The sequence below is a fragment of the Haliaeetus albicilla genome, chromosome 24 (genome assembly GCF_947461875.1).
Source record: "Haliaeetus albicilla chromosome 24, bHalAlb1.1, whole genome shotgun sequence".
Lineage (NCBI taxonomy): Eukaryota > Metazoa > Chordata > Aves > Accipitriformes > Accipitridae > Haliaeetus > Haliaeetus albicilla.
This window is the reverse complement of record NC_091506.1, coordinates 19994827-20019886: the sequence shown is the minus strand read 5'-3', so window position 1 is coordinate 20019886 and position 25060 is coordinate 19994827. Positions and strand designations below refer to the sequence as shown.

Sequence of the window (25060 nt, the reverse complement as noted above, 5' to 3'; positions counted from 1 at the left end):
AGCTCTCTGCCTCTGGAGACTCCATCATTATCGTCTTCTGCCCTCAGGCTGCTTGGCCCCATCTGGCAGATGCAGGGACCTCCACCACGGTTGCAGCTGGCCCAGCTGTCCAGTTTAGCATAGTGTCTTTTGGCAACCTGTTATACAGAGTTACTGTAATAGGAGGCCATCTTCTTACTTTACAGGCCAGAGGAGAGAGAACATGTTCATATTGCACCACAGCAGACAGGGCTTTTGTAGCAGTTGTTTTTAAGAAGGCAGGTGACAGTTCACCATGGAGTTAGGCATGTAGATGTAGCACTTAGGGACATGGTTTAGCGGTGGACTTGGCAGTGTTAGGTTTATGGTTGGACTTGGTCTTAAAGGTCTTTTCCAACCTAAATGATTCTATGACAAGGTTACCTAATGCCTTAAGCTTGTAGGGGTGGGCAGTAATGTGACTTACGGCATGTGTGTTCCTAGAATCCAGGAGCTGGATCACCTCTCGAATTGGATGCCTTTGTCATGTTGCCATCATGCTTTCTTTCCGAAAGTATCTTTGGTTTGGCATAGACAGGGCTGCTGTCGTTACGTGATCTTTTCATTTGGCCTCCTAAAACTCCAGAGATATTTTTTGATGTCTTCACGCTGCTTAGAGCCGCTATCAGAACAACATTATGGTTTTCCTTTATTTAGATCTTTGACATAACAAACTATCATGAAGTAACACATTACTATGTGTCAGTTGTTCAGTAGAAACCATGTGTGTATAGAAACAAGTCTTATTTTAAATCCCAAGTCTTTGATCTTTTTTTCTGAAGCCAAAACCCAGTAATTTTAAGTCAGGCTTTCAGGATTTTTAGCCGAACCATGGCATGCTAACAGGCACCTGCTACTTGTTGTCAAAATTCACTTCACTAAAACACATCTGTTTCAGAGGCAAGATATTCCTTATTCAAATGTTTGTGGAACAGCTTCCTGGAGCTCTACATGTGTCCTTACTCCTAAGTATTAAGCGATCGTGCCCATTTTCAGTGCAGAAAACAACTGAGCTTGCTTTGGGAACATCCGTAAAGAATTGTGTATACATAGAAACACTTAAGGGAAAACAGAAGTTCTCTGGATTTTATGTGCATGCTCTCCTTCTGTTCTCCTCCTACCCATCGTATACAGCCTGTGGTACTGTAGACTTGTGCAGCTGAGAGGAAGTAGTTAAATAAGGTAGAGAAGTCCTTTTACACAGTTGACCTAAAACACAGGGTGAGATGAGGACATGCATGTTTTATGGCTATGCCGGGGCCAAAATCCGGATGAGTTCAGGTGTTGGAGGACTGTTCCTCTTGGAGAGTTCATTTGGACAGTGTAACTATGCTGCAACGTGTTCAGAGGTTGCGTGGGGGGAAATACTGATTCCTTTTTCACAGAGTCTGTGTTGATTACATGTACTTCTGCCAAAACATAAAGCACCTCTTATTCCATTCTACTTTTTTGTGGATCCTGAAACTGTAGTATTGTATTAATCAGTAAGTGAAGGATTGAATTAAGAAGATACCAGGATTTACATCTTCACGTGAAACCTTGCATATGAATTTTGGTTGGTGATTTTGCTTTGCTGGTTTGATCACTTTGGTTTTACTATTATGACCTGAAGAATACCAGTGGGTGTCTGAGAGCTCTCATTCACAAGGGGAGGACAGTTTACCTTGGGATGCCTGTTGTGCCAGTTCCTGCCATTAAGTGCCTGGCCCCATGCCTCTGTCAAAATCCCCTGTCCTGCTTCTGCTAACAGCAGCTGAACTGCTACATTCTGACAGGCAAACTGCCTGAAGGCTTCAGAAATAAAAATATGCAAGCTCAGCAGCTGACACAAAGAGCTGAACCAGCCCTACAGAGGAGGCAGGGAAGAGGCACGACAGTTGGTGGCAGGAGCTTCTTTAGCTGCTTCCCCTTTAGAGCTAGCCTCAAGTCACTTGTTTTTTTTTCAAGCGTTGTGCTCTGTGTAATGTGATTATTGCAGATCATGGAAAAAATCAGCAAACAGTGCGTTTTGAAGGTGCTGTATAGCAGCACTGTTGTTCCACAGGCCTCCTTTCCATCATGGTCTAAAATGGAAGGAGTCTCTGGTGGAGCTGGGGGAAGGGGGACAGAGCAGGGGTGCCATACCATCCAAGGCTGATGTTACTCTGTAGTTCTCACATACTGAGCCTGCTTGTCAGATCTGCGCAAAGGGCTGGATCTGGGGGTGGAGGAAAATGTCAAGCCCCCGCAGATCTTCATCAGAGGTTTGGGGTGGAGCAGGGGCTCCAGGCTGCTCTCTTCTTGCATTACTACTTCAGTGCTGTCTGTGCAAGGACAGCTTGTAGTGAAATGCAGAATGCTGCATCCCTGTGCAACCTGACCACAAGAGCTGAACATCTGGTCTGAAGCTGCTTTTTGGCAGGATATGGGGCCACAGTTTCTGGTTTTAGTTCTCATTGTACATGTTACTGCAGCTATGCTTATTAGGGCAGGTTGAATTTGGTGGGAGAGGGCAGAGGTAAGAAAGTGCAGATGGAGAAATGTACTGGTCTTCCCCTTAATTGTCTCCATGTAATGCTTGGAACGATCCTCTAGTGTACATTCCTCCAAGCATCTCAGCTTTTGTATCTACATATAACATTCAGAGTTGCACTCTCAGTTGTGTCATGCTGGATTAAGTCCATGTCTAAACCACTCATTCACTTCACAAGGACTGGGACGTAAACTGCCTCTCATTGTAGAGCAAATAGAGTGTAAAAATCTCCAATCTTGCTTTCTGTCTGTCAGGAGACCCCCTACTTCATATGCACATGGACATAAGAGAGCACTCTGATCCTGGCTTGCTGATTGCAGCAGCTTTCAAAAATCCTCTCCATGAAGGGGAATCGGGAGCCTTACAGGCTGACAAATATCATTCATGCAGCCCTTTTCTAAACAGGAGGGAAAGAAGTGACTAGAGTTCTGGATTTGAATAAGACTTTAAAATGTACCATGTGAGTGTGCACGCTGTGTTGTGAAGTAGCAGAGGTGTCTGCCCAGAATGCAAAACAGTCTCCCAGCAAGGGGCAGCACTGCTCCTGGAGAGCAGCTCTCTTCTGCAGAGACAACTGCTTCATTTTCAAAATGTGATTTAGTGTGGCTGGAACTGCAGAGCAGAATGGATGCTATGGGAACAGCTGGGTGAATTTGGTTCTGTCTATCCTGCCAGCTGAAACCATACCTCTAGTTCCAGGTGCCCACTTCATGTAAGAAGGCTTTAGCTGCATTCCACCACAGATGGCGTCCTGCTGGCCTGTCTTTCACTGAGCTGAAAAGCACCCAGATTGATAAATTTTCCTCTAGTGTAATTATATTGACTAAAATAATATGGGGAAGGGGAATAAATTCCTATGTGAGGTAGAGGAGGAGCTAGATTCAAATTGGAGTCTCGTTATAAAGGCAAGTGTGCAAAGTCAGGATTGTGTTGTTAGAACAGCGTGCAAAGAGCTCCCAGAATAAAAAAAAAATAATCAGCAGGGTTTGATGATGAAACAGTTTTGTATGGCCTTGTCTCTGATGTGGTTCAGTACAAAGATGGTAAAGAAACAGCAAAGGAAAAATTGGAGAGTGCAGCAAATGTTCTTTGGCGTAGACTTGGGGGAGATGGGGGCTGTTTTCCAGCAGACTGGAGTGTCTTGCCTGAAAGAAGTGTGCGTGGAGTTACCTTCCCATGGAAGGTGAGGGGCTGAAGCAGTAGGGACCAGATACCTACCTGGTTTGAAGATACTGGTGTTAAGACGTGCATCTTTAGGAGAGGAGACAAGCTCTTAACCAGGACAGCTAGGTGCCTAAAATGGTACAGTCCACATGGAGAGTGGCTTTCCTCTCGCTCCTAACCAGCCAAAAGAGCAGCAGGAGGAGGGAACCAAGCCTTTCCTTTTACTCTTTGTCCGTGTAGAAGCATGTCAGCCCATGATCATCTGGAAAGCACTGTTTTGGAGTGAGGTGGCCTTGGCTTGTGAAGGGTGAGGTTGTGACTTTAAGTTGTTCCTCAGTGCTTCAGTTCCTGGAGATAGTTTCAACATCAAGGATGGCTCTTAGGATGGTCTTAGCTTCTATAGTGTTCACCCTGCACTTTACTGTGGGACATAACGTTTCAGCGCAGGTAACCGGAGTACACAGTTGAATCAGTGGGTCCCTTCTGCCACTGACTGAGATGACAGCTTTCCAAGGAGTGAGAAGAGTAAAGGCTCTCTAGTTTCTTGCATCTAAACTTAAGCTCCCACACCATCTTGTTACATGTGCAATAACATCTATACCAAAATGAGAAAGTTGGAGTTCTCATTCCAGCTCCGCTGCACTTTTTCATAATACAAGGGATTGAACTTCGAAAGTAAGCAGGTGTCGAAGGAAAAATAGCAAAGGCAAAGGAATCGTGTTAGCTTTTTCTGAAATACTGCCCAATTAAAATGCTGGCTATTCATGTAAAGTACATTTGGAGCAAGGTACTTCAAAATGAGTTATCAATACTTGCTTTGGAGAGCACTGCCTCCAAGGTAGCACAAAATGTGGAACTAGCAATGGAAAATCACTATGCCTTTAAAAAAAAACCAAAGCAATTATTTCTTGCCCTAAGGAAGGGTGTGCCTGTCACTGGGTTGTGTAAGGGGAAGTGGGAACACTGTACTATTAACATTCATGATAAACTGCACAGTTAATCATCATCCAGCTAGTCCCTGATTTCTCTCCTTTTCATTCTGGAGTAGAGGGGTGGTGGTTAGAGGGTTTGTCATTGGAGGGAAAGGGAAATTGAATATTTAATGTGGCTTTCTTTATGACAAGGCACTAACATGACTCCCGTCTGTATTTAAATGCTGTCCCCAGGTTACGACTATGGCTATGTCTGCGTGGAGTTTTCACTCTTGGAAGAGGCCATCGGATGCATGGAAGCCAACCAGGTTGCTTTACACTTCGGTCAATGCTGCTAGAAGATTTTTAAATATTTTTTTTGGTGGGGTGGTGGAAAGCCAATGAGTTTTTTTGAACCATTCAAAGGAAGATCTGTTGTATTATACACAACACTGTGGTTTAAATGTTGTTTCCAGAAACTTGTAAAAGGCTTAGAAATGCTAGTGTGAAAGAGCTGCTGGACACCAAATGGTCTGCCCTCCTCCCTAGTGTATGTCGGCCCACTGGCTAGAGTCAGAGGCTGGTGGCTGACCGACTCCTAATGCAGGTTTTGGCCCTGATGCTTTTGTACTCACACTGAAATCCAGTTGGAAAGAGCTCTGCTAGCATTAAATGCCTCCCCCGGTTGTGCGTGCACACACACATACACATGTGACTGTAGGTGAGGCCCGTGGTATGCAGCTCCGAGTCAACTATGACTTGCACGCTCCATTTTTCCATATGCCTTGTGTGTGGGAGAAATTCTTAATTGTGTGTCTCCCCCATATCTATCCTGTCCTTAGGCAAGCTGGAGCTGCAAACACGAGGACTACCCTATGTGCAGTTGCACCTGGTAAATCTGAACATTTTCAGCCCTTAAAAGTGCAAAATGGTTTAAATCCCCAGTGAATAAGTACCCAAGGGGAGCTTTTACTCTGACCTGGTATTTGAGGCTAGAGCTGTTGTCCACCATACAAGAGCAAGATGCATAACATTTGTTAGATAAAACATAGATTCCCGTCTTGCACCACCCTCCCTGTGCTTTGGAACTGCAGGTGACGGATCACTCAAGAAAAACCACTGAACAATTGATCCCCCTTCCTTCACTACATCCCTTAAGTCTCCTTTCTGCTGCCGCCTTCCTCCTAGTTTGCCTGAGTAAGAATCCGTATCAATTATCTAAAGCCTTTCTACCTGAATCCCAAGTCTCGCTGTCATGAGAGGAGAGTCCTGAGTCAGATTCAGAGCTGTGCATCTGCAAAAATGTACTTACAGTTAATGAGTCTTCACAGCTGGAGTTTCAAAGGTCCCACTAAGCGCTCGCATTTGGCTCTATTTTCAGTTACAGAGGTATTGCAACTTACAAAAATGTTTTACAGAAATAATTCTGTTGTTGGGAAAGAGCCTGGCACATTCCCACCAGGGTGTTGGTGGTGAGCACAGAAGAGAGAAGGCTCCAGAATTAATTATTACTTTTGCCATCAGTGACAACTTTTATTTCCCCTTCAGTGTTGCTACAATTCCCAATTTATTTTGTAGTCACTGAGAAATCTGTAATTATGTATGACACTCCTTTTAACCAAATACCTCTCCATATTCTCTCTGCAATTCTGCTCACATGAAACAATGTCTCCCTACGTGAGAGCAATTCCAAAATACCTGGGAATTTGGGAATTCCTCTTTTTCCTGTTGTTGATGCCTGCTCTACCCCTTCTCCTGTTTGGAGCATCCCTATGTACTTGGACAGGTGTTTGACTTGATCAGATTTGGTGCATTGCTACGGCAAAGAGCCTGTAAGCACCAGTCCTTGAACTGAGTGCTTAGAGGTGCCCAGTAAATTACTGTACGCACATGCACATGAAGAAGTTCTGGCTGAAGTTCAACTGCTGCTTACGTAGACCTTGCCCAGCAACAGTTATAACAGGCCTTCAGGCTGGATAATTTTTTACTGTGTTTCCCTTTCAACATTCAGGCAGGGTGCTGCCAGAACCCTGCTCATGGTGGGGGATAATGGTCCCAGCTGTGCACTCTACCTGGGATGTGTTAAAAGCAGATAGGGCATGAAGTCTTCCAGTTTTCCTTCCTGCTGTATGTGGCTGCCTGTGTGCATGTGCAGAAGAAAGCTGGAAGATGGAGTGGTTGGAGGGCATCATCTCCAAAGCTTGCATGTGCCAATCTTCACTATGTTTTAATACAGCTATGGTACTTTGTAATTAGTGAAGCAAGAAATGTGCTTTTTGGGGTGACCCAGGCTATATGAATTTGGTCAGGAGAGTTGTAACCTCTGGATTGCCCCACACAGGTTAACTTCTCTAACTTGCTCTTGACTGAAAATGGAAGAAAAGGCCTTCTAATTATTTAAATAATAATAAAAAAAAAAGTAGTAAGATCTGTGTCTGACCTGCGGCAAGGGAGGGAGCTAACTTTTAAGTTCTCAGTAAAAGCCAAGTAGAGATACTCAGAAAAGGAGTTATGCAATTTAGTTGTCCTTAGACAATAGATATCCCATTTTAATATCTTCCAGGGTAGAGTTGTAAGATCATCTCCTGAGATTGAGAACTAATCTGCATTTTTACAGCCTGCAAAAACCAAAACCTGTGTTAGCTAAGACATAGATTCTTTGATAGTTTAGTTATTTTCAGAAGGTTATCAGCCATCCCTGTCAAATGCAGTCGCTTGTGAGAGCATAAATAGCAAAACAGTGTCAGCCCACAGTGACATCCTAGTCCCTCACTAGTCAACCTGCCTCTTTCTCAGTCATCTGTAGGCTGGGAATAAATAGCTTTTGCAGAGACAGCGTTTTTTGATGCTGTTTAATGCCTGCTTAACTGCCCCTGCCTGAAGAACAATTTGCTACATCCCTATGTTGTATAATTCCTATATTGTGAAATCCTTTTGTTTTACTCAGCACACACCTGCACCCACTTAAGATCATTCCCAAATTTGCTAACTACAGATTTACCAGGTCCAACTCCCTCCATTCAGTAAGTCTAGCATGTGTATGTGACCACTGAGATTTGAGGGGCGTTTCTGTTAAGTACATTGTGATAAGGATACAGCCATCTTCTACATTGCCCTAATTTTGTAGGACAGTTTCACTCCACTTGTATTAATTGCTGCAGCTAAAGTAATGAAAATGCCCCCCTTATTAATTGCTTTGCCTTGTTGATTGTTGCGTTGGCAATTTATTACAGCGCAAGGGTCCCATCTAACATATGTGAAACGTGATGGATTGCCTTTATTGCTAGTGCAGAGGTGTTGGGCAACAGGTTTGGCTGAGCTAGGTGCTGGCTGCCAGCTCTCCTGCTGTCTTTGGGAGGCTCTTTGCCTTGGTAGGGCAGAGGGGCTGTTGAGTTGTTTTGCTGAACCCGGGTGCAGCCCTTGTTGCCGGCTGATGGTTGGTGATGCTCCTGTTGGTCTTTTGTTACAAGTTTGTTGTCATTTGACTTTTATGAGAGGACATCTCTCTGATGAGCTGCTTTTCCGTTGGGGAGAGACAGGTATTTTGAATGGAAAATGGGGTTTCTGTCTGCTATGTCACATGGTTTCTCCTAAATAATTTTTCCCTCCTTTATTCTCATTTTTGAAAGGTTGTAGTGTGGTGTGGCGTTTGTCTTATTGTGTTTTCTTTGCATTCAGGCTTGGTGTAAGCCCCTGGTGTAGTAGTGTTCCTGTCTGGGGGCACCAGATTGGCTTCTTGGAGGCAACTTTGGGAATATATCCCACGGCTCTTGTTCTCCATACGCGTTGCGGTCTCTTTGCGCTCCTCCTTCATCTGTAGAAGAAACACACATAATAGGCTTGTTATTGGGTGCGAGAAGATCAGGCAGGAAACGAAGTACCCTTCGTGTACTGTTGCCTGTCATAAAGGCAGGTGAAGGAGGAGAAATGGAGAGAGCCTGTCTCTGCTGCCTGGGTATTTTACTGTTTTCACTGAGAGAGAGATGGTTGTTATACATATGGAAGCAGAAGGGGTTTTTTAAGCTTAGGAGCAAATGATCAGTCTTGACTGACTAGGTAGTATTGTCTCCAAATCTTCTCAGGCCTCAAACTTAGCAACACTGGCAGCATGACTATTTCCTAGTTTTGTTGCTAGTAACTAACATCTTTGTAATCCTTTCCTCCTGTTTCTTAAGTAAGAGGGCAAAAATGAGAGAGAGCTATAGCATGAACTTTTAAAAATACATACTTCTTAAATTATTGTGGAGGTCTCCAGGCATGTGCTAGAGTGGTTGTTCCAAGACTTGCTCTTGTGCCTTCCCGCACTGAGGCCGGCACATATCGGAGAGCAGTTTCCTTTGCAGTGCTGTGTGGTTCTGGTTCAGCTCGCTGAGCACAGTGATACCTCCATTCCCTGCTTGTTTCTTACTGGAGAGGGTAAGAGGGATTCTAACTGGATTATGTGGGTGCTCACTTTATGTGAGCACATCCCACCACTGTGCAATTGGCAGCATCAGCTGTGCATTTCTCCTGCTCTGAGCCCATGCCCTTTTATTCATTCACTGCAGTGCTTTTCTGCATTTAGTGTGAACATAGCTTCTTGTACAGATCAGACTTCACAGGCTTTTTGCTGTAGCTGTTGGTGTTAAAATCCACAAGATGCTGTGACAAGCAGGCAAAGCCTGGGACTTTCTGTCCTGAAAACATTTGCAGTACCCAGTGTGGCTTCCCAGTTAAATACAGAAGGAGCTTGTGGTTATCCTGAGAATCCATCTGCTTTGGTGACCTGCAGCCTTGGAGTATTTATGGAAGTCTGTGGTGCAAGGAGTGTGTTGCAATTTGTAAGAGAAAATGTGTGTCCAAATGTCAAAAATAATTGTTTTCCTTTTGGTAAGATATGCCAAATTGCGGAGTCTGGCATTTTTTTCTAGAATCTGCAAAATGCCCCCAGTAATGGAAGATGACACCCGCCTCAAGTGTATTTTCACGGGCTGTCTGGTATCCATCATTTACTCGCTTGACAACGTCATTCCATCTCTTTAGCTTTAACCTGCAGTTGAGGGTGGTGGTGACAATTGAGTGTGTCCACAAAGACACTGAAATCTGTTTGCATGTTCGGCTAAGTGCTGGAGATGGCTTTGCTTCTGATATGTCCTCCTTGGATTATCAGCTGACATTATCTTCTGCTTTTCTTGTTGTTTATTAGGTGTGTGGATTTTGCTCAGGTTGTATCATTAGCACACATCTTTTTTTTTCCCTATTAAACCTGTCCTGCTTTTGAATGTGTGGATTTCTGGAATTACCTTTTGGAGTCTTCCACTTTGAATGTGTGTATAGAGAGTGGAAAGGCTTGTACACCTAGGCAGTGTTTCTTCTGTAAACATTCTAATGATTTGGGAAGCATGCACATTATGGAGTAATTTTTATGATCCAAGTGACCTATGGAATGTTGTCTCCATAGGGTACCTTGTAATCAGATGAGTGGATTTCCAGGCAGCAGAGCTGACTTTTTTTTTTTTTTTTTTTTTTTGGTGTGTGTCTGATTCAGTGTGTGACCTTGTCACGAGCTCACCCTGGTCTTACATCACTGAGGCTTGACATGTTGAGTCAATCATTTGTTCATTCCCACTTGTGTCTCACTAATCACTGCATCATACCGTCATTTAATTGGAGTTGTGAGCCTCTGAGATCAGTACGGAAGTCTGCAGTGGGAGGCTCCTAGTGCTGGGCAGACGCTTGCCTGTGAATAAGCAGTTGGATCTGCCTGCGATGACCTGTGACAAGGCTTGGTGTGTGGGTGTACATGTGTATATCCTGCAGTGATGTTGTGAAAAATGCACTGTCTGCTTTTCTGTTCAGAGGACTGACTTAATCTCTGCGTGCTACAGAGACCTTCCTTGTGCAGAGAAGGGTGTCTTGTTGTAAAACATAACTGCCAAAAAATTCTGGTACTGAAAATACTTCTCTGGACCTTCCTCTCTTCTGTCACCTCAACTGTTCAAGCTGTGTGAATCCTCCTAGTCTCTCTTCCTTTGGCACAGGAAGTCGTAAGAGATCTTCTGTCAAAGACTTCACACACTCTTCCTTCAGCCAGTGGTAGCTGCCCATCAATGTGTTGTTTCTAGCCCTACCCAGATAAAAAAAATAGAATTTTCTTCTTGGCATCTCTCTCCTGCCTTGCCTCAGGAAGCACACCATTCTAACCAACGTATTTTAAAATAAGTGCACTTTTAACTGGAATAGTTGTGAAGCTGCATCTTCTTGCTCTACTTATGTGATCCCAGCTTGCCATGTCCCTCTACCTCCCTGCTCTTATTCCAAAATCCTACCCTCCTTTTTTCTTTCTTCCTTTTTTTTCCTTCAGTCTCACCTTAGCCATGTGATGAGGATTGTATGCTTTTGCTGCTGCTGAACTGCTGCTCTGTAATGGGATTGTCCCATGGGACAGCTTCTGGGTGAGCTGCTTGGAACGTGCAGCAGATGCTTAACCAGGACTTCCTTAGTATCTCTGGTTGCTCCTGGGGATGTGTGGCCCAGCAGGGTTATCTCAGGACTCAAATATTGCTGTATACTGCAGAATCATCTATTCCATGTGCTGAAGTTCACTTGGGCTGCTGTATAAATAGGTTGTTCCACATAAAGCATCCCTCCCTACCCTTTTCTGAAATGAAACTGCTCTCCCCCAGCCCCTGGGCATTTACGTTCTGGTTATGGGTTTGCTGGGATTTTTTGCCAGTTGACATTAACAAATCTGTGTGATGATATATCTCTGAAATGTCCATTCTTTCCCCGTAGATTCAAATGCCTTGTTAAGCAATTTTTTCTCTGTTGGGATAGATGTTCTATTTACAGCGCCAGGAGCTTGAGCTAGCAAACGTTAAGGAATAATTGTGGTTTCCTGAAATTTGTTTAAATAACTTGATCCATGAGCGATTGTCTAGATAAGTGTCCAGTCCTCTCTGGCTGACTGATCATATGATGTGATGTACCAGTACTTGCAGTGCATCACTCACTCCTGTTGGGTACCGCATGCCGCTGTGCAGCATCTAAAGGTGCATGGGGGTGGATACTCCCCACACTGGTGGCTCAGAGTGAGGAACCACTGTTGGGCAGCTGGACCTCTGGTCATGCCCAGCATGGCTCTTGTAATAATGGGGGTACTTGAAAACTTTTGCTCATGAGTATGAAATGCAACATGTACCCCAGATAAGTCTGCTCTCTGCCCCTTCCGTAGGCCTAAAGTTGTATTATAGAGCACTCATTGGCAGAGCAACACCTAAGAAATAGCTTTGTTTCAGTATTGTCAACATGCGAAGTATTTTCCGGAGTGACACGGCATCTGGCACACTCAACCTTTGAACTCGTTTGTAGGTGAGATTTTGCCTTGAGCTAGAAAGGATTTGAAGTAGACCTTGGATACATATGCAGGATACAGGTGTTACCTTGTCTGTGTAGCTATTGGGCCTTCTCCTCCTAACGTGTTAATGGAACAGTTGTGTGACAATGAGGAAATCTTAGTCACAGATGCAATGTATAGGTGCAGTTTCGCCTTAAAATGAATAGCAATGTTTTACTGCTGGCTGCTCTTAATCACAGATTGTATGGTTTTTATTGTGTTTACCTTCATGATTGGTTGATTTTCTATGAAGATCTGTAGAAGCTCTAAATATATTCTTGTGTAACCATTTGGAAGGCATGTATCATTGTAGCATCAAAGCGCTTCAAAGGAGTATGCTAAATCAGCTATAGGACAGATAGTGTATTGCCAAAATTATCTGATAGATTGTGTACATGGACAGAAGGTGATTTTGGATTAAGATGTAAAATCCCTTGATCAAGCTCCTGTATGAAAGTTAGGACTCATGCCACTAATTTGCTTTGATGCTTTTGAAGTCATCCTTTAAGTAAGCTGGTGACTAACAGAACTGCAGATGCACTATCAGAAATTTCCTCTGTAGTCTTGGAAGTGGATGGTGCTGATATATGACTGAAGTTACTTAAAGGAGACACAGATGCAGTGAGAGGGGAATGTCTGTATGGGTTCAGTTTACATGAATAAAGGCATCTTGATGAGCACACCATAACTTTCATTTCCAGAGCAAGACCATTTTCTATCACGGTTTTGCCATAATGGTTTGCACAAGACCTGTCATTGTGAAAGAGAAGGCAGTCCTTCTCAGCCCAATCCCAGCAACGTTGAGGGGAACACCAGATATGTTTTACAAGCATATGAGCCAGATTATAGCGCTAAGACTCCATCTGGACTGTTTTGATAAGTGGGAGCACACCAAAATGTTGTTGCAGTTTTCACTTGATGAGTTGCTTTTGTTAGCTTCAGCATCAGAACTGTTCGTTCATGCTTTTATGCTATCTTGGCAATGATTGCTTTTTCCATTCCTTGATGCACTGTTGATGTTGGGTTGCTGGAACAGGAAGGTAAAAGGTTGAGTCTAGAAGCTGAAAAAAATATCAAACTGCACACTCCCGGTGGTTAAGGAAGGCAGAAGCACTGTTTTCTTCTCTTAGAAGAATGATGGTCAGACTGCTTTTCTGCAGAAACTTTTTTTTTTGCATAACTATGAGTATGATAGATAGTGAGAGAGTGCAGGGATTCCCTTCAGATGTGGATTTTGGTGTTTTCTTCCCAGCTGAGTTTGTGTTGGACCTTTTTAATGTAAATTGTGGAAGTTTGGGTAGCTTGAATTGTGGTACATTCAAAAAGAGTGCCCTGAATTTGCCATTTTCTGCTTGGGTTATGAGAATTGCACAAGGAAGAGGTTAAATTCATATGTTTCAAGTTTGAAGATGCAAGATCAAAGCTATGGCAAACAGCAATTTTATTAGTGAATTTCTGTTTCCATTTGACTGTAACTGGCTGTTCATGTTGTTGACTAGAAGCGAAACATGATTACAGTGGAAAGTGGGGGCTGGCACGCCTGAGTGGGCTATTGTGTCATTATCCATCAATCACAGGCAACAAGGAAACAGGTATTTAACACAGAAGGACACACAGTTATTATCCACCCCGTTCCCCTGCAAGCCACAGGGCACCTTTGAGACTCTTATTAAAGCTTTAATACCTACAGAGATCACAAGAAACACTGTATGCTACAGGATCAGAGATCAGGAGGATTGCTGTCATTCTACATCTGTGCAGGACAAGAAAACACATTAGGTGGAAGAGCACCGAGGGTGCTGGCAGACAACAGCCCTCTGCACTTCTGAGAAAAGGCACAAACTTCCCCCGATCCTCTCTCATTTGAGAGAGGGAGAATTTCTTCTTGCATCGTATCTGGCGACCTGTTTAACCCAGCATGTGTGAATGAGACAGCAACTGAGAGGTCCTCAGTACCACTGTGTGACCAGCTTACTGAATCTTTGGCTATGCTTGCTCCCAGAAGAGGGCAATAGGGGGGAAATCCTGAAGCCATTTTGCACAAAGAGGCACAGGAGGGAGGTAGAAAGTTCTTCCTGGTTTCTGCAGCGACAAAAGCTGTACAATGTGCGGTTGACTTGTTGCAATGAACTGTCTGATGTAAAGTAGCGTTCTGCCTTAAGGTTTGTTTTGCTGTGCTGTTGCACTCTGTGTGTGCATTGACAACTACCAGATGTTGTATCCAAGTGTCTTCCTGCATCTCCATCACTTCAGGCCACCTGTAAGTTCAGTTAGTTATGTCTTCAACAAACAGCTTCCAGAAGTAGATTCCCCAAAGGACGGGGGTCTAAAATCAAGTGCGTCATGTAATGAATTACATTTTTAATGAGGGTCAAAGCTATAAAGCTGTAAACATGAGATACAAGTATTTAATCTCTGAAACTGTCTTCTTTAGAACAAGAGGATGAAAGTAATTCTCTCCTGTTTTCATAGACAGCAGGGGAAATCTTAGGTTTTGTGATGTACAGTCCATGTCTTAGCAGGAGATTAGCAAATACTCAGATGGGCTCATGTACCAGATTTGAGCCAGGATGGCAGTAAAAGCCCAAGCAAACATTTGATGTACTTTTCCATCAAGGATCTCAGGAGCAGAGTTAACAGAGAAAGTAATTTTAAATCCTCGGAATCCCAAGATGTGTTTTCATACACGTAAAATCAGGTTGAGAAGTCTCACTAAGAAGCTGTCTCATGGTGTGAAGCTGTACATTAATGATATGATGACTAAGGCATTTTACTGTTTATTAAAGTCCTAGGTTTTTGAAAGCCTGATTGATTCTTCCCAACTTGTGATATCACTGGAGAAGAGAGCTGAGGTGGTTTGGTTGTTTTTTTCCCCTGACAAGGTGTTCTTCTGTGCCTGGTCCATGTGGGACTGGTGGTTGTCCTCTACCACTGCCTGCTTCTCTGCCCATCGCACTAACTTTGCTTGTCTGTTTTGCTATCTTCTGGGGTGTACTGGGCCCATCATTAAATGTAAGAAGTGAATTCCAAAATGTTTAATAGACACCTCTTAGTGACAGGCAAATGATTGATCCATCTGCTTCTAAGAGGAGCAGCTGAAAGCATCACGTCTCTGGTGCTCCAGTGCTTGCTGTTGAAAGATGAGCAGCCGCACACAAGGAGCTGCAGGCAGTACCTCTGTGTCTGTCTGCCCTTGGTCTGCACGGGCCAGTCTCTTTACTGAGCCGCCTGTCGCTGCCTGGCTTGATACATCCCTGGGTATTCGAGTCCCACAAGAGGTTCAAGTGGCAGTACTTGAGCCAGCTGCTACCGTGCTGCTTATCTGACAGTTCAAGATGTCTGTGCGTGCTGTTTCCCCTTCCTGGTCCCTTAGGAATTCAACCAAGCAGGGGCATTTGTGACACAACAGGGAATCGTGTTCTTTTCCTTCCTCAGTGTCAGGGCTATCATAGGAACTGCTCAGCTGCGCGCTCCTATGGCTAGACTCCCCTGAAGGGCTGAGGTCAGCTACCGGAGGCTCGGAGCCTGAATATTCGCACAGGAGAGTCGCTTCTTCTGCCTCTTGCACCCTGACAAGGCACTAAGCTACTTTCTTCAGCAATTCTGGGAACTGGCCAGGAAGGAGGCATCTGGACGTACCTCTGGTTGTTGTGCAGTGCAGTTGCCTGGATGAACCTCTTAGACCTTAGTGCCCCTGTAAAGGAGGACCTGCTGGGTCCTACGGGGAGCTGTGACACCCACTAGTGTTATGTTGCACCCAAGCCAGGCTGGCAGGAGAAACTCATTTCTTTCCTAAGAGCTCGGATAGCTCTGTTCTCACGCTGTGCCAGGTTTCTTGGGCAAATACTGACCAAAGAGGTTAAAGCAGCCGTTTCCCAAATCAGCTCCTAAGAAGAGCTCTCTTAAGAGGCAGCACCTGCTCAGATGTAGAAATCGGTATGGGTGCCAGCCTGAAGATGTGCCAGCTGCCTTGTGGTTCTATCTAGGTGTTAAGGATCTGGATTTAGCTTTTGGACAGGCCTTCTCAAGATCACAGTGGCGTGCTGGGAACTGTCATTGCGATGGCACAGGTGAGTGTTGCACTGCTGGTGCATTTCCCCAGCAACTGGCAGGGTTCTTTCTCTCACCCTTTGGGAGTCAGTATCAGGCACGCGCTTTTGCCATTAACTGGGAATTTAGGGATGTTGAGAAATTAAGTCTCCAAGGACAAAACCCTCTTTTCATCCAGAGCTGCTCCCTCTTCCCAGGGTTTTGGGATCTTTTCCTTTCAGCAGACTGGCTGTCCTGCAGGGAGCTTGCCCGAGCACTAGCTGCAGAGAAAGCATTGCCGGTGAAGGCTCTGAGTGCTTAATTCAGTGGGCGCAGAAGTGAGTTTGGAGGCATGTCTGGGTGACGTGCCTCTGGACCGCTCTCTTCCCCATTTACAGTTGGCGTGTTCTTAGCAAATGTTTGCTGCTTCGCAGAACATCCTGCACTCTGTTCACCACGCAGGTCAAGCTGTGTCAGAATTGGTGTGTAATCCCATGGTTACATGCTCCAGCAAAAGGACATGCTTTTGTTTGGGTGTGGGGACTTTAACTGCTTAATCAAATAGGCTGAATTTTCTTGGAATAAATTTACCCCTTTAAGGCAGAGCTTTCCAACCTGACTTTTTTCCAGCATGATTTTGCATTGGGATTGCTCTTTAGTGTTTTGATATTGTGCTTCAAATCTACGGGTAAGGAACTGGGCCTTTCCTCATTGTTCTCCTGGCTTCCTTATGGCCATTGCTAATTGTAAGGTACCCTGGGGGAAATGCACAGGAAGGTCCTGGGGTGGATTAGTGCATTGTGCTAATGTGCTTAATCTTTATATTGTTTAACAGCGTTATGAGATGAGATGACCTTTGAGGAAGAAGGTGGCCATACAACAAAGTACTGAGAAATGTGTCCAGGCTCTAGAGCAGCATTTTGGAGGGAGAAGGGAAATCCCTGTGTTGGGAGCAAAGGGAGTCTTTGAAGCAGCTGTTGGTCAAACACAGTGTCCAGGCAGTAGACCATGATGAATCAGAAAAGGAATATAGATGAGGCAGAGCCATGTAGACCCTTCCCTAGAGCTATCTATGAATATGCTAAATATTTAAATGCTCTTAAGTTTTGATAGTTTAAGTATACTTTTCAAATAGAGGATTCAACCTGATTCATACTTTTTTAAGCATGGGAACGTGTTTGATATGCACGACCTTCTTAGCTTACCCTATAATAAGTCCTTAACCATCCATGCTTCTTTTTAGCTGTGGAATGGGAGCGCAGCCAGTAATACCAGAGTGCAGAACTTGTCACCCTTTGAGCTGTTATCTCCTGATGCCCCCAGACCCTCACTGTCTGAACTCTAGAAACCCTCTTCTGACCCCTTTGTCCTGTATAGGAAAGGCTTTCATTTTAAAATTTCCGCATTTTTCCAGTGATCCTATAATGCTGATCTGCAAAGGTGCCCTCTTCAGAGGGGTGAGGGAAGCTGGAGGTTAGAATTAGCTGGACAGGGAGACGTTAGGGCTTTCAGTGGCAGCTAAAAGGTCCACTGCACTTTACTGGATCAAAGAAAACTTTCAGATGTGTTGAAATCTCCTTAAAGGGTGAAATGCAGAAGCCATTCGTATCACCTACCACCCAAAGCTTGCCCTAGAGCGTGTGAAGTCCAAGGCACATTTTGTGTTTTCTCAAGCTGCGACACGTGGCTGTTATCCTTCCTGGAGCCATAGTTGGGAGCTTGCCTGTACCAACTGTTTTGGTGGTGTTCTCAGAGCAGGACTGAGCGTGCTGACAAGTGAAGCAAATGCTGTGTTTAAAAGATAAGCATTTTGAGAGTCCTAACTTGGAAGTGAATTGGAGTTCATAATTCAGGCAGTAAAATGTAGAGAGCTGGCATAGTCTGAAAGGCAATTTTTGTGTATATTTGCGAAAAGGATGTCAGTGGGGGGAGGTGAGTTGTAGAAAGATACTGGGACTTGCTTAAAAAGAGTATGGCTGGTATCCAGGGAATTTAGAAATCGTAGGAAGAAAACTGGAGGTGTCTCAGCAGGCTAGATTGGGTGTCTGTGGAAATGAGGTACTTAAAGGATGCAGACTGGTACCTTCTGCTCAAGGACAAATGACCTGGATAACCAGGCAGAAAGGGAAGCCTGAGGAGGGGCATCCGGGAGCAAGTAGAAATGGAAACGTGTGTCACGGTGGATGGTCCCCGTGCAAGTAGGTAATGGGTTTTATATGAAAGGAGTTTGAAAAAGAGGCACTGGGTGCTATCTGGGATAAAATAATCCTTGTATAGCATCTCAATCTGTTATATTTAGCTACTACATCTTTAGGACTCTCTAAGTTATCCTCCTAGTGCCTCAGTTCTGTTTTAGGGCCAATTTTGTTTAACATGCCCATCAGTGATGTGCCTGAAATTATGTTCTGTTAACTCAGGATTGATGATGACATCTTTCAGCTCTCAGTCTCGGGCCTCCTCTGACCTTGAAGACCATGAGCCCTGAGCATGCCATGCTGGTTGGCATCAGATCACTGTTGAAACAAATGCCTTACTGCTAAATGGTTCAAAGGGATGCCACATGCTCTTGAGCTCCAAGCATCACTGATGCTCAGGAGCCAAACATCCTCCTTTCCAGGTGACCACTAACACAACTATTGTGCAAGATTCATCTCAGTGTTAGTCTTGATAAAAACCTGTAATAATAATAATACGCAGCAAGGTTGTTTGGGTCCACTTGGTGATGTAACCATTCCCCAGGGATCCACCTGACCATCTTTTTCCCCTGTATATCTTGAACCTTCTGCCTTGACTGTCAGCTACTCAGCAGTAGACTACTGGACACTGATAGGTTAGGCCAATAAAAAGAAGTCCCTGAGCTGCAAATGGTTGGGGAGCTGGAGAAGGGGGCTGAGAGCCTTGGGGAGAGTCCCACTACACTAGGAATTTGCTTGTAATTGCTCTTCCTGTAGGAAATGCCAGATTGCTGCAGTGCCTGCAGCAGGCTGGATTGCTCTTGTTTCTTCATCTCTCCATGTCATGCTCTGTTTTCTAAATGTTTAATTACAGATGGATTGTGGTTTGTGAGTTCACAGCTTTTCTCATCTGCTTTTTGTCAAAGGTAAGCAAATGTACTGCCTGTTGCTCTGTAGAGTTGAGTCCCTTGCACAGCAGCTGCCAAGGAGCTTGGAGATAAAAACTTCAGCATATGGAAAAAACGGGATGAGAAGCCAGTTTCTGTGGCTGAAATGATCTTGTTTTGAAATATTTCCAGCTGGTCTCTTACCCTCCCAGGCATCTTGGTGTTGGCCCTCTGCTCCATCCCAGGAAGCTGCTGCCTCCTGAATTTCCATGAGCACCTGGGGATGTGTGGCTTAGAGGGACTTTTGGTGTTTGACCCTGTCTGCGTGCTTTATCTGAAGATGAATACCTTAAGGGAGAGAACCTTGTGCTCTCCCTGCCAGCTTCCCTGCAGCCTCTGTATAGAGATGAGAACCATGCCAGTGAAATAGGATGCGATTACGTAATTTACATTGTGTTGCAGTTGGGGTTGTTAAATTTGCATTTATAATCCATACTCAAATAGGAGAAAAACCTGAAAGCAGTCTGATTTGCGGTTACAATTAGATAACCAGACTTCTGCTGTCAGCCACTTGTCTCCCTGTCCTGTGCCGTCCAGTGCATTTGGAGGCCAGGACTGGAAAATACCCTGAGCATTGTGAGTGCTCGCTGTCCTAGGAAGTGCTGCTGGGACCATGGGCTCCCTCTGCATTCCCAGGCTGCCTGCTGGGGTACTATCTGAGGCTCCCCAAGGCAATAAACACTAGTCATTAATCAGTTTAAATAATTTTTAAATGATGGGTGTATAATGATTTTTTAATAACCATCCTAATTATAGTAAATATGCATAAGAGGGCTGAAATAACATCATGTAAACGAGGTTAATTCTGGTATTTTAATGTGACTGCTTTGCTGTGCTGCCCGTAAGCATTCTTTTGTCATAATCTTTGTATGCAATTTTATATCTGTGTGCAAATGATATTTTCAGTTCATTTTTAACATGTGGAACCATGTCAGTTTTCCAACTTGATTATTAGTCAGCAAGAAGGATACCACAACCTTTCAGTTCATGGCACGGATATTTTCCATTTAATCAAACTATGGACAATATAAGAAATAATTAGCTGAAGTGGTGTTTGGTTTTGTGCATGAGCCAGCCGCTGGAGGAGATCTGAGTATGGTTCGCTTGTGGTGCAGGCACCTCCTGCACTCCTGTGGTTGCTGCTCTGTGGTTGTAGCCAAGGAGAAAACTTTGATTTATTAATCCTTGTGGATTTGGGGGCTCCAGAGCTGATCCTTGGTTCTGTTCCAGAAATGACCTGCGCCGCTCCAGGTGTGTCATCTGTAAAGCTGAGACTGACAATTGCTATTCCACTGAGTCAGGTACCCATGGCCTTTCTTGTGACGAGGGATGGTGGCGTGTGGTTACCATCCCACTGGAAGAGCTGGAGCACACTTCCTCCGCAGCAATCCACAGCAGCGTAGGTTGCTACATCCACGTCTCCGTGTGGTTTGGCAGCCCCTGTGGTAGCTGCTGAAGCATGACCCATGGGGTGGAATACTTGGAGAGCTGTCAGCTCATTGTTAAGAGGCTCTGAAGTGAGATTTTACTGAAGGTTTTAATGTTTGACCAAATTCAGTTAAAGCAGAAGCCTGGTTTGATTTGAGGGAGTGTGCTGTGCTCCAAAAGCTCTCCATGTTTCAAATTTTCTAGGTCGCTCTTGGATGCTCTAAATTTTTTTCAGAGAAACCGTTAGCAAAAACTTTGACATTGATGATTTGTATTCTTCTGTCATCTCAGTCTTGGAGAGCATAAAGATACTTTTTTGGCAAGTTCTCCCCCTCCTCAACCCCCAGTCATCATCATTAGAAGGCTGTCAACAAACATGAAAAATACCAGCATGCCAACTGTAAATGCTAATTGACAGATAAGCAGCTGAAGTGGGTAACTCGTGCTATGTCTGACCTGCAGCAGTCTGTCTCCTGGCCCTGTCAGTAGCTGCGTTGCTTCCCTAGGAAGCGTGATCAAAGCGATCTGTGCTCACATACCTGCACTACTTCGTAGCATGCACAACTTCTCCTGTACCTGTGAGTTAGCTGTGCTCTGTTCAGAGCAGGAGGTGAGTTCTTTCCTTGCTAAAGTAGTCCGATTGCAAAGAGGATAAACTAAAGATGAGTTAAAACCAACCTCATGAGTGGGCATTATGTGTGCTAGGAATGTGGTCTGGTTTTTTTTCTTACAGTTGGCTTACCTTTACCTTTTAGATCTTACTGATATTCTTTTAATGCTTCTGGTTTAACTGCCTTTGGGGACAAAGAGCTTGGAAGCTGCTCTAGTAAAACTGGAGTTTTGTTGCTGAAACCTTGTGCCCAGCTGACACAAAATCTCCAAAGTGCTTTTGGAAGGATTTCATCACCTGTGGATATCATGGCTAAGGGAGCTTCCCTTTTTCTTTCCTCCTCTTAAAGTAACCTGTTCTTGTGGGGTTTGTCCCTGCTCAATGAAGGGCTTTGAGACATTGATACTTGCTGTGTGCACCTTCTGCACACAGGCTTTACAGTTTCATGGCATCGCTCTCTAGGACTACCTCATGATGGGATTGCTTAGTTGATCAGAGTCTCCTGACAGTAACATTTACATACTAAGCCATCAGCTGTTATTCCAGATGATGCAGGTTTTTTAGTAGCTTTAGCTGAAATGGCTTGTACTGAATTGTATCACTTAGACTAGAATCCAGTATTGCATTTCCAACAGACCTCTAAGTGAAAAAGCATGTATAACTGTGTTTGAAAGATATCGAACAGTAGCATAAATCACTGCTCCCAGCAGTAAAGCCCTGATGCTCTGTTTTGATGAATTTGGCAATTCAGAAAAAACAGTAGAATCTGCTTGTGCCCTTGGAAATCTAGGCATTTCCGTGGCTGAGAGCTCGGTGTTCTAGTACTGCAGAGCTGTGCTGCCTTTTAAACCCTTCACTGGTGAGTCAACTGTGTGTTTACTGCTAGTTTTGTGGGGGAGGTTCCTGACTGGGAGGACCAGAGAGACATTTCTGTAGCATACTGATTTAGAAAGAAAAGGCCAAGCTGCTCAGAAGTGGAGGATGTTGAAAATCCACAAGGAGAATTAACGGGATAGTGCAATTCAGTCGGTGAGAGAGGTCCAGGATAAAATGCGTGAATATGGAAGAGATTGTTACAGTCTGGTTACCAGACAGTACATGTGGCATACCTTGGGCTTACCTTTTTTTTCCCCTCTAGCACTGTTCCCTGAATTCTCAGAAGATCTTTGGATTTCACAAAGGTCTGCTCAATTGGAAGTGGTGAACTGAAAATCAGAGTATTATCCAAAACATTTTGCAGAGAAAAGGAAGAAGATACAGATGAAAAAGAATAAGCAGTGATGGGGACTAGAGGAAATAAAGGTTCTGAAAATATTTGAGATAGAATCTAGTAACAAAATGGGGGAATGAGAATTTAAAGTCACTGAATCCTGACAATGTGTGTCCTAAATGAAGGACTCATTTTGGAGTGTTAAATGATGATTGCAACCTTGAAAATAACTTTATCAAGAAGAAATCAGTAAGAGAGAGCTTGCTGGAAAAATGAGCAGGCAATCAGCAGGGTGTTAAGGAAATTAAGGAGTAATTATGCAAGTGACACTTTCTGCAGTCTCCAAGAACTGAATTTGCAGTAGAGACCAGCACCACATGCACTTAAAAACCATTTTCTGTAAAAAAAAAATACTCCTAAGGCTTCTGGCAAGTTTTATCCTCAATGGCTGGTAGAAGGATGAAGCTGTATGATGGATTGCCCTACCAGAGGAAGCGTCCTCAAATCTAGTTGTCCTTGTCTCCTGAGCTCCTAGGCAGGGCTGCAACTGCCTGCAGAGGAGCTGCTGTTTCTGAGGACTCCCCTGGGCTCACGGAGTGGCCACAGCTCTGCTCATGAGGATGTGCACCCTGCCTTCTCTCCCTGCCTGTGCTCGGTGGGTCCTGAGGCAGACGTGGGCATTTCTAGCCTGCTCTCCTGGCACTGCCCATCTCTTGAGTGTGTGGTGTGGTGTGATGTGATGGGTGCCCTGCCTGGGAGAGGAAGGATGTCCATCTCGGAGGGACCAACAGTCCCAGTGGGACAGCCTTGATTTCCACTTCCCTGTCCTTCTCACTTGTTTTCCTCACATGCCTTAAAGAAGGTGCAAACCTTCTAGACATGTAAAGTAGGCAATACTGCATGCTGTGAATAGACCCCGAGGAGATTCCTTGCGTCTGAGGTTGCAGCACTGTGCTCTGGGTGCACGTACCAGCCCTCTGCAAGGTCTAGGAATGGCTCAGCTTTCTGTGAGGCAAAGGGTCATCCATGTTGGAAAGCAGTGCTTGAACAGCTGGGCAGCAGAAAGGAAACCCCTTAGGCCTGGTAGGAAAGGATGGGCTTGGTCTGTAAAAGGCAGGCTGTGGAGAGGGGAGGTGGTGGAACCTGACCTTACAGGGCAGTGTCTTTGGTCTCCAACTTTCTCTGCTGCATTTTTTTGTAGGGATTAAAGGATTGTTGTACTGCTGCTGAGTGATTCCCTCCCATGAACTCTTCCCTCCTACTTTACATATTCCTAGCATCTCCCTCACGTTCTGCACAGCAATTCATGCATGGGTGTATCGTGACTTCTGAATAATAACTCTGGGAACTTGTTTTCTCATGTTCATGGTTTGCTCTGGGGGCTCTTGCATGACTAGGCTACAGGGTCAGAGTACCTAGGAAACTTCGGGCTCACCGGGGGTCTCAAAAATAGCTTGGGGCCATTTACAGTTCCCTGACATCTGTCTGTACCATCCAGCAATGGGCCAGAGGAGCAGCTGCTCTCCTGGGGCTTGGGAGACCTGGGTCTGTGTCTCATTATTGGTACCGAGTCTCATATTGTGGTATTGGGAAATACAGACTGCGTGGTCTGGCAGTGCCTCCAGTGACATGAGATATCTCATGGCTCCATGCATTTGTGGCTCGGCCTGCATCCTGCACACCCAGGCATGGTCTGTTGTCCACGGCAGATGAGAGCCACCAGGAGTCCTTGCTGCTCACTGCTTTTATGGGCTGCCCTGGGCAGGAGCTGGCAGACTTGCACCTACGACTTCATTTCACCTGTAAATCATCTGCATTTCAGCAAAGCTTGTGGATTTGTTGGGCTTCTGACATCTCTCCAAAGTGTCATGCACGGAGCTGAAAGCAGTGTGTCTTTGTAGGCAGTGGAGCGGCTCTGCTGGTTGCGGAGCCAGGGGCCTTGCCACATGCTGGCACACTTCTCTGAAGGAAAGCCAGGGTTTCATGAGTGACACGAAGACTAACCCAAGTATGAAAAGTCTCTCACCTCAGTGGCATTTTTCCTTGTATTCCTCCTCAAGTAGCTGCCTTGAGGCCAGCCTGGTGTGAAGGAGGCTGTCCAGCTGCCCCTTTCCAGCATGTGGACAAAAGCAGGTTAAAGCAGTTTCCCTCTTGTGCCCTGGTTACTCTACCTCTGCTCTTCCTGGGAGGTGACAAAGCCTCTTCTGCCTAGTTCCTCTGGAGCTAACACGCAGCTTTGTAGCCCCGTGCTAGAGCAGGGCACAGGCAGTTTCCCTTCCACTTCCATGGCAAAGCTCCAGCTAACTGAACCGGGAGACTTTCTCCCCCTTTCACCCTGTTTCACTTGCGAAACCTTTAGGAACCAGAGCTTTAACCCCTTTCTTTGCCGCTGAGTAATCTGTGTGTGCTGGGCACATTCGTCATTTACCCCCTTGTCTCAACAGGGAACTCTTTCGATCGGTGGCAAAGAAGTGACCCTTGAGTACACTCCGTGCCCAGAGTTTTGGCGTTGCAAACGTGTAAGTATACAATCAGAGAGCTGTGTTGTGCTTCCCCTGCTGGCTCTCCTGGCAGTGGCAGCAGAGAGGAGTGTTAAATATTTGTTCAGTGGCTGAATATCCTTAAGAGTAATACCTGCCCTGAAGCTCTTGTCTCTTCTAAACTTTTGGGGTTTTGCCTGCC

General features: G+C 44.9%; 1 protein-coding gene across 3 annotated transcripts in view; it reads left to right on the top strand.

The window, feature by feature from the left end:
• The window catches only part of RBM6 (RNA binding motif protein 6), a 59526-nt gene that overhangs the window by 18264 nt on the left and 16202 nt on the right, over positions 1-25060 (top strand). For all 3 annotated transcript variants that reach the window (XM_069769620.1, XM_069769618.1, XM_069769621.1), the window contains exons 6-7: positions 4861-4934; positions 24823-24897. In XM_069769620.1, the coding sequence (XP_069625721.1) occupies positions 4861-4934; positions 24823-24897 (149 nt within the window). The remainder of the gene's footprint in view (positions 1-4860; positions 4935-24822; positions 24898-25060) is intronic.